Source organism: Manis pentadactyla, chromosome 2 (genome assembly GCF_030020395.1).
Source record: "Manis pentadactyla isolate mManPen7 chromosome 2, mManPen7.hap1, whole genome shotgun sequence".
NCBI classification, from domain to species: Eukaryota; Metazoa; Chordata; class Mammalia; order Pholidota; family Manidae; genus Manis; species Manis pentadactyla.
The window spans coordinates 152,871,952-152,884,806 of record NC_080020.1 but is presented as its reverse complement, the minus strand read 5'-3'; the positions used below and the strand labels follow the sequence as shown (position 1 = coordinate 152,884,806).

The 12,855-nt window shown below is 39.9% G+C and overlaps 1 protein-coding gene across 1 annotated transcript; it reads right to left on the bottom strand.

Annotated features, from left to right (window-relative positions):
* Positions 1 to 347: 347 nt before the first annotated feature.
* On the bottom strand, positions 348 to 11,906 carry LYG2 (lysozyme g2). Its single transcript, XM_036880020.2, has 6 exons — positions 11,639 to 11,906; positions 11,085 to 11,152; positions 6,707 to 6,847; positions 5,752 to 5,948; positions 4,828 to 4,966; positions 348 to 3,467 (listed from the first exon to the last, which is right to left on the bottom strand). Exons 1-6 carry the CDS (start codon positions 11,689 to 11,691, stop codon positions 3,349 to 3,351), a joined length of 717 nt encoding a protein of 238 aa, XP_036735915.2. The 5' UTR covers positions 11,692 to 11,906; the 3' UTR covers positions 348 to 3,348.
* Positions 11,907 to 12,855: the final 949 nt, after the last annotated feature.

Below are 12,855 nucleotides of genomic sequence, written 5' to 3'. Positions count from 1 at the left end.
ATATTTACTTATTTGTTGCAAATATCTTCTCTGGGTCTGTGGCTGGTCTTTTTTGATACTGTTAATAGTTATTTTGCTAAATAGTTTTATTACCTGTACTCTTCTGTATGTGTATTATTTTACAATAAAAACTTTTTAAAAAGAGGATTTTAAATCCAATATAATTATAAACATGAAATGCAACTAAAAAGAAGTAACTGACCATTCCACTCCCTTTTGCACTCAGCAGGCAGGGAAACTAAGGGCTGCCTCCCAGGCTAAAACCCAGTTGGGCTGGCAAGGGGGAATATCACATCAGTTACTTCTTGAGTTTCTTAACTCTTTAGTTTTTAACTTTCGAAGGTCCCTCTCTCTCAGAAGTCCTGTGTCCTTGTGACCACCCCTGGCTTGCAAGGCATCTTATTCTGGGGACACTGCCACTAATGATCACTTAGTGATTTCTCACATATGATCTCCTTTAGTCTTCACAACTCCGCTGAGGTAGGTTTGACTCTTAAGTCTATTTTCCTAAATATGTTCTCTTAGCATAAGGCAGAGAAAGTAGGGGAAAGAAGTGTCTGCTTCCATATCTGTGACTCCTAATGATCTTCTCAGCACTGATGCTTAAAATCTTAATCTTAAATGCTTAAAATTGATGGCTAAGAAAGATAAAGGATAAGAATGTAATTGTGAGTAAGTCCAGCCAGGGAAATTTTTTTTTAAATTTTGGCTTGAAAATGTATTTATAAGACAATCATTCTTCATCTTCCAATGAGAGCTTAGCTTTTAGACAAGTAAAAGAAGGGATATTTTATACATAGGATGAAAACATTGAGCAATTCATTATCCCTGAAGAGGACACAGGCAAAAAAAAAACAAAGAAAATTGAAGATGACTGAAATGTAATGTAATATGTAATATGTAAAAAAAAAATATGTGATGGAGGCACATTTGAGTCTAACATTTATTATTCTCAGCAAATCTCTGGGAATCAACCAGGACAGTAGATTGGGATCATTCTATTGTATCTAACTAGTAATTCTACTATATAATGGAAATCATGAGGCATGATGAGGCTTGTGTGTTATTTCCAGATTGTTCTTACTGTGTTGTTAGGTCATAGAGGAAAGCAACCTTGGAGGGATATTCTCAGCCTCCAGGTATATCTAACCCTGTGAAACAGATGCTGTCAGTGCCCTTCTCATGTCCCTAAAGATTTCAGGATTTTCAGCTGATTTCCAATGCCAGTATCTGCCTCTCTGTGCCTACAGCCTCTTGTTCTTGGAACTGCAGAAAAGTGTGCTGCCTTCTTGCATGGCAGACCAGAGGAGCCAAGGATTAATATCCCAACAGGCAGATCCCTTGATCAATGACTCTTAGAAGTTGATGTATAAATACCCCAGCTCCTTGTCCCTTGGGTGGACTAGTTCTGAAGTGTGTGTTTTGTATCATTCCTCCATGTTTCCTTGGAGGGTTGAGCTCCAGTGGCCACCGTGGTAGGTGGCTTGAGGACACATGCTTATTGACTAACTTCCCTTCTCTCTGTCACTGAGAGACACCAGCATTCCCTGCACCCCTCAGATGAACTACTTGCACTTGAATCCTTGCCTCAGGGTCTGCTTCTGTGGGAACCAGATTAAGACATGGCCTTAAATATGGCCTCTCCTGTAGAACATCTCTTGGTATAAAGAGAATACTGGGGGAACAGATTCAGGGTGTAAGTCAGCATGCTGTTTCTTGTTCTTTAAATTACTTGGAAATTATTTCACCTGGATGCACTTTGTTGCTTCAGTAGTGACATTGAAGGGGCGACTAGATGCAGTGCTTGCCTGTGGGGGGAAGCCCAGAAGAAATCATTCTTAAGCAAAGTGAACATCCAAAGAATGTCTTGGATTGCCCACATGCAGAGTTAATAAAAATATTTAACAACAGGTACAGCATCGTCCTCAACCAATTATTAACTGCCTGTATTGCTGCAGGGCTGTGACACCAGTAGACCACTGGCTTCTCCCAGTGAAACACAGGGATCTCAGTTCTGTGTAGGTTAAATCTTCAGATTTTGTTGAGAGGCTGGGCAAAGAAGAGTTTACTTGGCTTTCTTCAAGAAGGCTCAGAGGTAGGTGAGTATGATTTTGATTCCTCCTCAGAAAGAGAAATGATGGGTACATCTCCAAAGGGAACTAAAGCCCCAGCAGGGGCCACATCAGCAGGGGCTTTGAGAGCTTTACCCTCCAACATTTTATTATTTGTGTCCTCATTTGAGTATGGAAGTAAAGCAGCAATTGTGCCAGGTTTCATTCTAGGGAATTGGCTCTTCTCCATTGTGGGTAGTGGTAGTCTGGACAAGACCAAAGAGCAGAGCAGGCAAGGTGTAGGCCTGTCTGTGACCCAAGGGAAGTCCACCAGAGACTCCCTGCTATACTGTGAAAGTGGAGCAGAATGATGAAAGGATGGGAGAGAGAGTGTTTGGAGTGAACTCACACAGTGAAAGCGCTAGCTTATTCAGGCAGTGGGGTTGCTATAAAGTAGGTCAATGGGTTCTTGCTACCCAAACCCCAGATTTGCCTAGTTTCTCTTCATGTCCTTGACCTTCTTGTTGATTCTGTTAGCTTTTTGGTAGCTTTCCAGTAATTTCCTTTTATTGCTTACATTTTCCAGAATTGGTTAGTTATCGTTGTTTGTAACTAATGAATCATAACTAATTTGGGTCCTATATGCTTATCTTCAGCCTGTTTTGTGGGGAGCAAGGCCCTTGAAATAGCATGTGGCAGCAACTACTGAAAATGGAAGAAAAGAAGCCAGTCCCTGGATCTTCAGCAAACAAGAGGAAGAAGATGGAAGAGGTTGGTGTGGACCTGGGGGATGTGGTGCACATCACTTGAGGAAGATGAGCTTCACCACGGTCAGCACTCAGTTACTCACGGAGCTGGAATTCCATCCTGAGCTTCATCATCACCCCACAGGTTGATTGGCTTGTAAGTCACTTCTCACACGCTAAGCCTTAGTGACTTGGGCAAATACTCGGAAGAGGACAAAGGCTCAGGTCAGACTCTCCTCCTGTTAGCACTTCTGGTAAGACAGGGAGTAGGTGGGCACTGAAATTGTGAGCCAAAATAAGGCCTCACTGGAGTATGTAGATGTCACTTACCATAATATTCACATTTACTACAAAATAATTATGTGCATTTCTACAGGAACCATATTGTGAACTGCATGGATTTTCTTTTCTTTAGTTTTAATAGTTGCATTAAGACAATTGGGAAATTTTCTGTCATAATTGTAACCTTGGCCAGTGTTGGGTACAGCACATCCATATCAAGGAGGGGCCATCTGAGCACCTGCCAGCCTGGTACACCTACAGATCTTTGCCTAGAAGCTGTGTCTTCTATAGAATTTAGCTCGGGCAAGAAGATCATTGACCAAGTCATTGTCTATGTCCTCAGGGGTAGCAATGGCATCAATTCCTGACTTAAAGGCTGAGAGACCACCTAAAATGAAACACAGAGGTTCAGGTTGAAATGTTAACTTTCAACAGAAATAAGATACTAGAATTCCCAGGATGTGAGTCCTCCAGAAAATCTTACAAAGCAGGCAGCCCTTGATCCTCTTTCCACCTTCCTCCCCTCCTAGAAGGATCTACTACTCCAAGAATCACTGGGAAAATTCCAGGTTGCTTTCCTTTCTCTCTTTTTAAAATACTTTTGCTTTTGTTCCTGTAAAGGTCATGCTTTGTATGTAGTTTGGGCCCGGCAAAACTAGATCCCCAGCAAATCTTCAGTCTAAAAATGCTTATAACATTCTCTGGGTCATTGAATAATTCATTCATTTATTCATGCACTCATTCATTCATTCAATAAATATTTTTAAATACCTACTATGTGTAAGGATGGGTGCCACAACTGAGTGCAGGGTGCACAGTGGTACTCAGGAAATAAAAATTTCCCTTGTAGGTATATGTGTGTGTGTGTGTGTGTGTGTGTGTGCATGTGCATGCATCCACATATGTATTTTATCCTAGAATTTTAATCTGCAATAGTTATTTGTGTTTAATGTAACTGCTCTGCTCTGATGTCTAGAGAAGATGATCCTTGGTCCTGATTCTAGCCTTCAAGGACTTTGAAATAGAAAATAGAAACTATTCCAAATTAAGGCCATTAAGATGTGGAAGGAAGGAGGCATAGACATACCGTGGGTCTACTGGAGGTAGACATGGTATGGCTGGATGTGAAGAGAGAAGGAACCAGACAGCCTTTTTAAGAAAACAGTGGTTTTCTGCCTGGGATGATGGATGTATTATAGCACCTTTCACAGAGACAGAAAGTGGAGAAAAAAGAGCAAATTTACAGTGGAAAGTTAGTGACTTAATTCAGTCTGGGAGATGCTGAACTTGAGAAGGTCTGTGATCAGCCAGACAGGTCTCCCTTTGCATATATCATGGTCCTAAAGGCTTGATATCATGGAGAATGGTCACAGAAGAAAAATCTGTTCAAACAGTTCAGAAAGTGGTTAACAGTTTCTTGCATCAGGAAAAAATATCTCAGAGGAAGGAAAGAATATTCTTTTAAACTATTGTATTAACTCTCAAGGCATCAGTCAATGGCTGGGTAACCAAAAAGAGGTATAATAAGAAACCCAACATCTGGCAGAAGGGGAAATGGAATTTTGGAGGAAAGACCACTCAAAATAACTCAGGAGTTCAGAGTAATTCAGAGGGTACAGCCTTTCGACAGCTCCTCCCAGGCCCACTGTTGACCTAGCGGGAATATTCCCAAGGAGGCCAGGACATCTGTGGCCTTCAGCGGTCTCACCCACAGCTTTTCTAAACAAGGAACCACAAAGACAGCCTACCCTTGAGGTGCTGAGCCACACTCCACGTGGGGAATTTTTTCTGGATCGTCTTAGTTTTGTCTGTTAGAATCCCAACAGCTTGCAAAAGGTGTTCTTTGCTGTCCCAATCACCAACAAGGTGATGAATTTTTTTATCAAGCTAGAAAATTCAAATCATAATGTCAGGATCTGGATGAAGCAACACATTTTTCTGTTGTTCCTGACTTCTCCTCCTTGTGTTTAAGTTTATAGCTACTGGCCTTAAGCCCCCTTCTTTTATGCCCATAGAATCAATTCTGCACTCTTTTATCTTTTTCAGAAAAGAAGTCAGAAAAAAGTAGAATTTGGGACAGGTGGATATGGCATAGTTTTTTGGTTAAGCATGCAAATATAAACATAAATGAAAAAGTTGTTTTGAAACAAATAATTAGCACCCAATGTCTAGACATTGGCAGTCAAAAATAAAAATTTTTTTCTAACTGAGAATGATAGAAGTCTGGGTTTCTGTAGACAATTTAAAATAAATCCTGGAAGCAAATACCAGATAATTTGGATCTCCTTCTTCCAATTTGCCTAAGGAACAAGTTGGTTCAAGTAGGGTTTAATTATAGTGTTTTGATCTGTAAGGATGAATTTACTACTTCATGAACCCCTAGAAGGCACCTGTAATAATAACCTTTATAAAATGTTCTCAATTTAAGTAACTTGCATATTATTAATTGTAAATTATAGTTATGAAACTCATAAAATGCTTTTTCTGAAGATATCCAGTAACTGATAAATCCTGACTGAAATACTAGAGACATGTTACAGAAATCCCAGCACAAATTATGCAGAACTACCAGGGTGTTTTGGAGCCTGGAAGTACTGCAAATGGATTTCCAGTTTGGGTTGAGCTTTTGTAAGGAAGGATGAACTGGGCTGATTGAAGTTTCTAGCTTGTACCTGCATCAAGCCAAATTTCAGTCCCCTGTGGTCCCAGCCATCTTGCAGGATGGCTCCACCGTGGCTCTCTCTGGAGATGATGGCAGCAATGAGAGCAGGGTCCACACAATGCCTCAGCCCAACTTCTTTGATCAGAGTCTGGTAAGTCTTTAAAGCTCTCAAATCTATCTCAGCAAACATTTCAGAACCACGAATTCCTAAGTCAATAGAAAATAAACTGTTTCCTCTATGCCAGAAGATAATATTTTTCTAAATCCTAATAAGTTAGCTAGAGCCCCTGACTGCTGCCCACAGTTTGGGACAACTATCCAGGGGCAAATTTTGATGCCTGATGGCATATACCTGGAAATGTCCACAACCCCAGATAGATACCACTCTAACTCCTTTTCTTATTATTCTGTTTTCTGCTACATTGGTGCATTGGAAAGACTCTTGGGCTAGAAGTCAACCAATCTAACTTTGAGTCTGGTTCTCCCACTAATTCCTTAGCTCTGGGCCCTCAGGAAGTCTCTTCTCCTTGCTGATCTGTGAACTGGGGAGGTAGCATTAGATTCACCCTGTGCTTGCTTCCAGCTCTGACACTTTAATACTGGGATAACGTGAAGTTTTTGGAACAGGACTAGAAAAGAGGATATACAAAGCAAGAGGCTTGCTCAAAATGCTCATGCTGCAACATGAAGTAAACAGAACAAACAAAAACAAAGATAATTTAATATTTGATTTAAGCAATTGTTTCAATCCATAGAAATAAACACATTTGGACAAGATTTGCAAAGAATGGGGGAGAAAATGAAGCGGTTTGTTGGGTTGGTCAGGATTCTGTTTTCTTCTAATTTTTAATTTTGATATTGTTGCTGTTATAATGATACTTTTTCAAAACTAAGCTACTTCTTAAGAAAAAATCCAAAAATGACAAAAGGGGGAAAGCCAAATGTTTGCTTTGCTTTCCACTTACCACAGTTCATCAACCTGGTTATATCGCAGGCCACGCCAGAGGCCTCCATGTTCATGATGTCACCATAACAGCCATGGTACAGGCGGGGTTGCAGGTGAGGGTTCATTGAGTGAGTGAAAGGGTAGGAGCCCTTGGAAGTGCCTGGAGGACAGAATGATAATTCACATGAAGCCTGTGAGAAAATATTGCTTGAGTCGCTATAATGAGCATGACTAAACCAAAGGTGAGGCCATAGACTTAGTCCTCCCCGAGTCCCTGCCACGACCCCCAGAATGGTTCATGAGACAACACAAAACATTCCCCCTTCCCACTCTACTCCTACCTTAAAAAAGCTTTCATACAGCACTCAATCTAGAGTTCTAAACAGGAACTTTGAGAGAATGTTGACTTTCCCTTTGTTTAGGAAGATAAGAAAGAAGAGTACCATCAACTTAAAATATTTGTTTTATATCATGTTGCTGTGAAGTTGAGTTTCTAAGTCTAATTAATGAAATTAGAAATAAAAGTCAACATGCCATAAAAATGTAAATTAAATCTATTCTTGTTTTTTATTTTATCTTTATCAAGTGAATTTTCTGTCCAATTCTATTTACTAAAGGTAATAAAGAGCTATTTTGTAAGTTGAAAATTTTGTTCTAGTAGTTACTAGGATTCTTGACTTGTACCTTAAGACTACAAATTTTTGTTAGAAGAAGTTATATTGTTAAAATGTTTGATGTTAAAAACTATGTCATTTCACTTAGTGTTGTAAATGGTTTTTATTAAGTGGAGAGGTGGATTTTACCCATTCACCATACTTCTGACTAACTTGGCAGTACAAAGAGACTCTCTTAGAATTATGCACAAAACCAATGGAACTCTTACATATAAGTATTTATTTTGAAAGGGAAACAAAGCAACTCTAAAGACTAACTTTTAAAAGCTATATAATTTTTAAAAAAGCAAAACCCATCAAAACAAATACAAGTACAAAATCTGCTCTCTCCCATTTACAAACAGGCAAAAAAAGAAAAAAAAAGATTATAAATAGACCAGAAAGTCAGAGAGTGAAGCTATCAACTAACTCAGGATATGAAGAAAGTCTGTCTAGATGATAAAAGCAGAAGAAACCAGATCACATGTAATTGGGGTGTGGGGATTGGGAGTAAGGGTGCAGACTGAAAACACCCAGAATCTGACCACTTCTCACCACCTCTGCTACCACCATGATCCAAATCACCGTCATTGTGCTTCTGGATCATTGTAGCAGCCTTCTAACTGGCCTCCCTCCTCCACCCTCGTGTCTGTTCTCCCCCAGATGCCAGAGTGGTCCTGTGGAAACACGAACAGGATCATAGCAGTGTTCTACCTTAACTTTCTAGTGGTCTTCCCATCTTTCAGAGGAATGGTCAAGCCCATCTTGTGTCCGCCCAGCCCTACCTGGATCCGGCCCTCTGCTCACTTTCCTGCTTCTCCTTCCCTTCCCTCACTCTTCTGCAGCCACATTCTTCTCACTTGTTGTCTTCAACATGCCAGGCTGTTTCCTCCCTCAAGGCCTTTGTATCTGCAGTTCCTGGCACCTAGAATGCTACCCTCCCAGGTATCTACATGATTTGCTGCCTCACTACCTTCAGGTCTCTGTTCAAATACCACCTTATCAGCAAAAGATAGGAATAAATAGTTTATTTAAAAAGGAGGGAGACAGAGAGAGAGAGAGAGAGGAAGGAAAAGAAGGAAAGGAAAGGAAGAAAAGAAGGGAAGGGAAGAGAGGAAGAAAGAAAATGATCCCTAAACATATAAAAAGGTGCCAACCACACTCAAAAGAAGAGAATGACATATTAAAATATCACGGAGACACTATTTTACCTATTCAGTTGACAAGAATCCAAAAGTTGAACAATGTACTCTGTGGGTGAGATTGTGGGGGCACAGGCTCTGTGGAGGGGAAGTTTGCAATAGGTGATTGTTTCAACACTGTTTATAACAGTAAAGGAGGAGAAACAATGCAAGTGTCATTAATATAGGGATCAACTGAATAAGCTAAGCTGCATCCACACAGCAGAGTAATGCAGCTATAAAAACGTAGCTGTAAAATTATCTCCAGGTACAGAATAGTATTTATAGAATTTTGTTTTTTGTTTAATAAAGGGGGGAAAATGTGATTGTGTGTATGTGTGTGAGTGTATTGTGTAATTTATATTTTCAAAAGAAACAATACAAATAAGAACCAAAAACTAATACAAATTGTTAGTTATGGGGGAGGGTAGGAAGAGGGCAAAAGGGTCAGGAATAGAGGCCAGGCTTCTCTAACTGTACCTTTCTTATAGTTTTTATTTTGAAGCCATGTAAATGTTCCCATAATTTAAAGAAATTAAATCAAATTTAAAAAAAGACATCCTGAAAAGTGAAAAATAAGCAAACCTAATTCTATATCAAATTGGAAACTTAATTATCACATTGAGAAGAATTATTTCAAGTGATTTTTCATATGTCAGTGTAAGTATATACCACTGGTGGAATCCATCCTATGAACATAAAGAATTGTAGGAAAATCTTAAACTATACTCATAGTCTCTTTGTAGGTTGGTAATATTGTTATATATTTGAAACTATCATATACAAATAAATAATCATGTTAATGTCATTAGGAACAAGGATTTTTAGCATAAGACAGCAGAGGTTCAAATATAAAACCAATGCAAAACCCTGGTATTTGTAAACATTAATGTGAAATAGTATACACACATTGTTATTTTTCTCTTTAAACATAAATTTTTTAGTTCTCTCCCCTGAAGAGCTCAGGAAGAAATGACAACTCCATAGCAGTGAAGCACCCCTAGCACCTAAACTGTGGTCTCTAAATATCATTTCCTGCTAAGAGTCGCCAGTGCTCCTGGAAACATTCAAGATGAGCCAGGAACAGGTGCCCCTTGTGCCAGAGCTGGTCTTTATAAGTTACATACAGACACATACTAAAAAATTTACCGGTGAAATGATTTGATGATGTGGATTTCTTTAAAATACTCCAACCTCCCCTCAAAAATGCAGAGATGAGGGATAGATAATATATGAATGGCAAAATATTGAAAACCATAGAAGCTGGGTGATGGGTATATGGGAGGTTTTTATACTATTTTTTCCCATTTTTATATGCTTGAAATTTTCTACAACAAAGCTTTTTTTAAAAGTTACGTTATTAAAGGGCTTTTCTTGTCTAATTACATTAAAAAGGCAACATGCTTATGCCTCATTCCATGCTCATAACCATACATTAGTGTATTTGTGTCACTACCACCTGACATTTCTTCCTTCTTTTTTTTCTTCCTTTCTCTCTCTGTCTCGCTGTCTCTCTCTTTGCCTGTTCCTCTCACTAGAACATTTCCTTCTGTCTTATCTTACCCAGTATCTAGAACAATGACTGGCATAGAGTGGACATTCAATAAATATTTGTTGAATGGATAAACGGATGGATGGGAAGAAAAAATGATCTAAATTATCTGGATCAAGTGTCCATATATCAACAGGTTCAATTTCTTTTTACTGAGGATGCAGCCTTTGCTGTGCTCAATGTGTGGCCCACAGGCTGGGGGCATGAATGTAATCTGGGATGCCTGTTAAAAAAAATGCACATTTCTGGGATCCTCATACTAAGTCTACTGAACCAGAATTTGTAGGTATAAGATCAAAGAATCTTCACTTAAATCAGGATTCCTTGTAGACTCTTATGCGTACTGAAGTTTGGGAACCACTGCTTTGAAGGGATTGAAATATGACCATGGACTTTGCACTACTTGTGTTGGCATCATAAACACACAGGCCCTTCTTAATTATAGTTATCTTTCAGTCAGACGCAGTAGCTCATAATTAGTCTACTGGCTATATTACTCTGCTCCCACCTGGAAATGAAAGAAGTAAAAATTTTAAACCATGTTCCCTGGCCCTTTGGCCGTAAGTACCTGGAAATTACTGCTTTTCAGTAGTCTCACTTTTCCAAATTTAGAATTAAACATTTTAGAAACACTTTCTTCTCAATCTTCATTCTATTGGTAAAGACAACTTGAACATTGTTTACAGTGGCTTTTCATTTTTCTCAGGTCAAAGTTTCCATATTTCCTTATTCATGGTCCCTTGCCACCTCGCCAGCCTCCCTTTCCAGCCTACCCCTCAGAAATCTCCTCTTCTGTTCTGCTCACACGACCTGCTCACTGCACCTCAAACACGTGTCTTGCATTTCTGCCTCTGTACTTTTACTAAAGCCCTAATAAATGGAGTGTAATTAGATTAGAAGGAGAGCTCTCTCCTCCATTACGCGTGATCATTGCTCTTTCTGATTCGTGGCTGTGCTGGATGTTTTTGTGGACACCCTTTGAACAATGCTAAATGTCAATCAATGACTTACCAATGAGGGCAATAAGACCCCAAAACAGGATAGAGGATAGCATGGCAGTGAATCTTATCCTAGAGCACCTACGATTTGAAAGAGAAACTGGTTAGTTTTAATTAAAACTTGAAAGTTTCTTAAAGTAAACTCACTTTGATTTAAAAAAAAGTTTGGGTAATTTCCAATTCAATACCCTATTTCCAGTTCCAAGATATTCTCACAGATTCAGCATCACGGTTCATTGAATCACGTTTTTTCTAAGCATAAACTCCCAATGCATTTACTCCAGTTTCTTACTGCCATAAGCCTATAAACATGTTACATTTGTTACCCGCCCACACACACATACTCCTATCCCATCTCCAAGCTTGATCATATCGTTATTTGGTTGCCATTCTTGTACTACAGTCTCCTCAGACAATCAAAAGAAACCACTGAGAGGAGTATTAGAAATCATGACTCAGAAGTAGTTTGCTGTGCTCCGTATCTTTCTCCGCTGACTCTATTCTTGGTTTCATTGAAAAGGCAGCTCGTGCATTTAGCAATCAGACTATAAAAAGGCTAGCACCTACCTGGTTTGTGACCTTGCAGAGAAAATCTGCCCTCTATCTGAGGTCTTCCTCATTCAGCAGCAACCTGTATGTCAGGCCTTTACAAAGTGGTGGCCTTTGTCCTATAACATAGGTTTAACAATTTGAGAATCCATTACTCAGTAGATCTCTGAACACCACCTGGCCTGAGTCCGAGCCGACTTCAGTGTGGCTCTACCACTGTGGAGGAGTTTGCAAGAGCATGTAGACTCACCTGCCTCTTCTTACCTTCATCCTGTACCACTGATCGCTAGAGGAGCTTTATATATGTTTTAAAGCCTTCTCTTTAAACCACTGACCTCATGAGGTCTGATTATAATAGCACTTTGGACTTAGGTAGCCCTTTTAATAAAAGGATTTCAAGGTGTTTATTATATATATTAATTAATTAATCTAATGAACCCCCAGGTTGTACTGGAGGCATATATTTGGTTTTGTTGGGATTTGTTTCTGAGTATCTAAAACTGTGCTGGGCAGACAGCTTCTAGATTTGAGAACAAGAAACAAATAATTAGCCTAAAAAAGATAAACAAACAGGAAATGCTAGCAGCTCTCAATCCGGATTTGGTGGGCCCCCTGCTCTTTGTTCCTCATTCCATTGTCACATGGTCCCTATACTAACATGTCACATGGCTCCTTGCTCCAGTTTTACCTCTGACAAACAGATCTGAGAGTGACCGCCAGTTCTGGGAGACCAGTACAAAGCCAGAGAATAGCAGCGTGGATGTGGGTTTCCCAAACTACCTGAGGACATGGAGAAAAGGATTTGCCCAGGGATGAAAATTTCTTCAAGGATGGAATATTCATCTTCCCACTTAAAGTTCCAAGGAGGAGAAACATATCGTGAAGTCCCAGGACCAGGAAATGGAAGGGATGTTCTTGAAATAGGCAGAGCACATTTCCCAAAGGGGAGAGCGGAGTCTGGCATGGGTCCTTCCACATGTGTGAGAGTTTTCTGAGATGGTGCATGATCCTTCCACGCGTCCACCACATGAAGAGAGGTCTGAGGAAGACTGCACAGGAGGCTGGGAAGGCAAAAGCCCTGAGCCAAGCCATTTCCCAGGCTCCTGGCAGAGAATGAACCACAACTCCCAGGAGAACATGGCCTCACACAGCTGATCTCTGCCCTGCCAGCCATCCTGTCTGCAGGCTGCACTGCCCTTTACATGGCTTCCAGCCTTCTATTCCAGGGAAGGAGG

Excerpts from the sequence above, each read along its gene's own strand:
- LYG2 (XM_036880020.2), bottom strand. The coding sequence starts at position 11,691 with ATGAGGAAGACCTCAGATAGAGGGCAGATTTTCTCTGCAAGGTCACAA. Across the intron at positions 5,949-6,706 it reads AACCAGGTTGATGAACTGTG|GAATTCGTGGTTCTGAAATG; the intron begins GTAAGTGGAAAG and ends CTATTGACTTAG. Across the intron at positions 4,967-5,751 it reads TGAAATTTGGCTTGATGCAG|CTTGATAAAAAAATTCATCA; the intron begins GTACAAGCTAGA and ends TGAATTTTCTAG.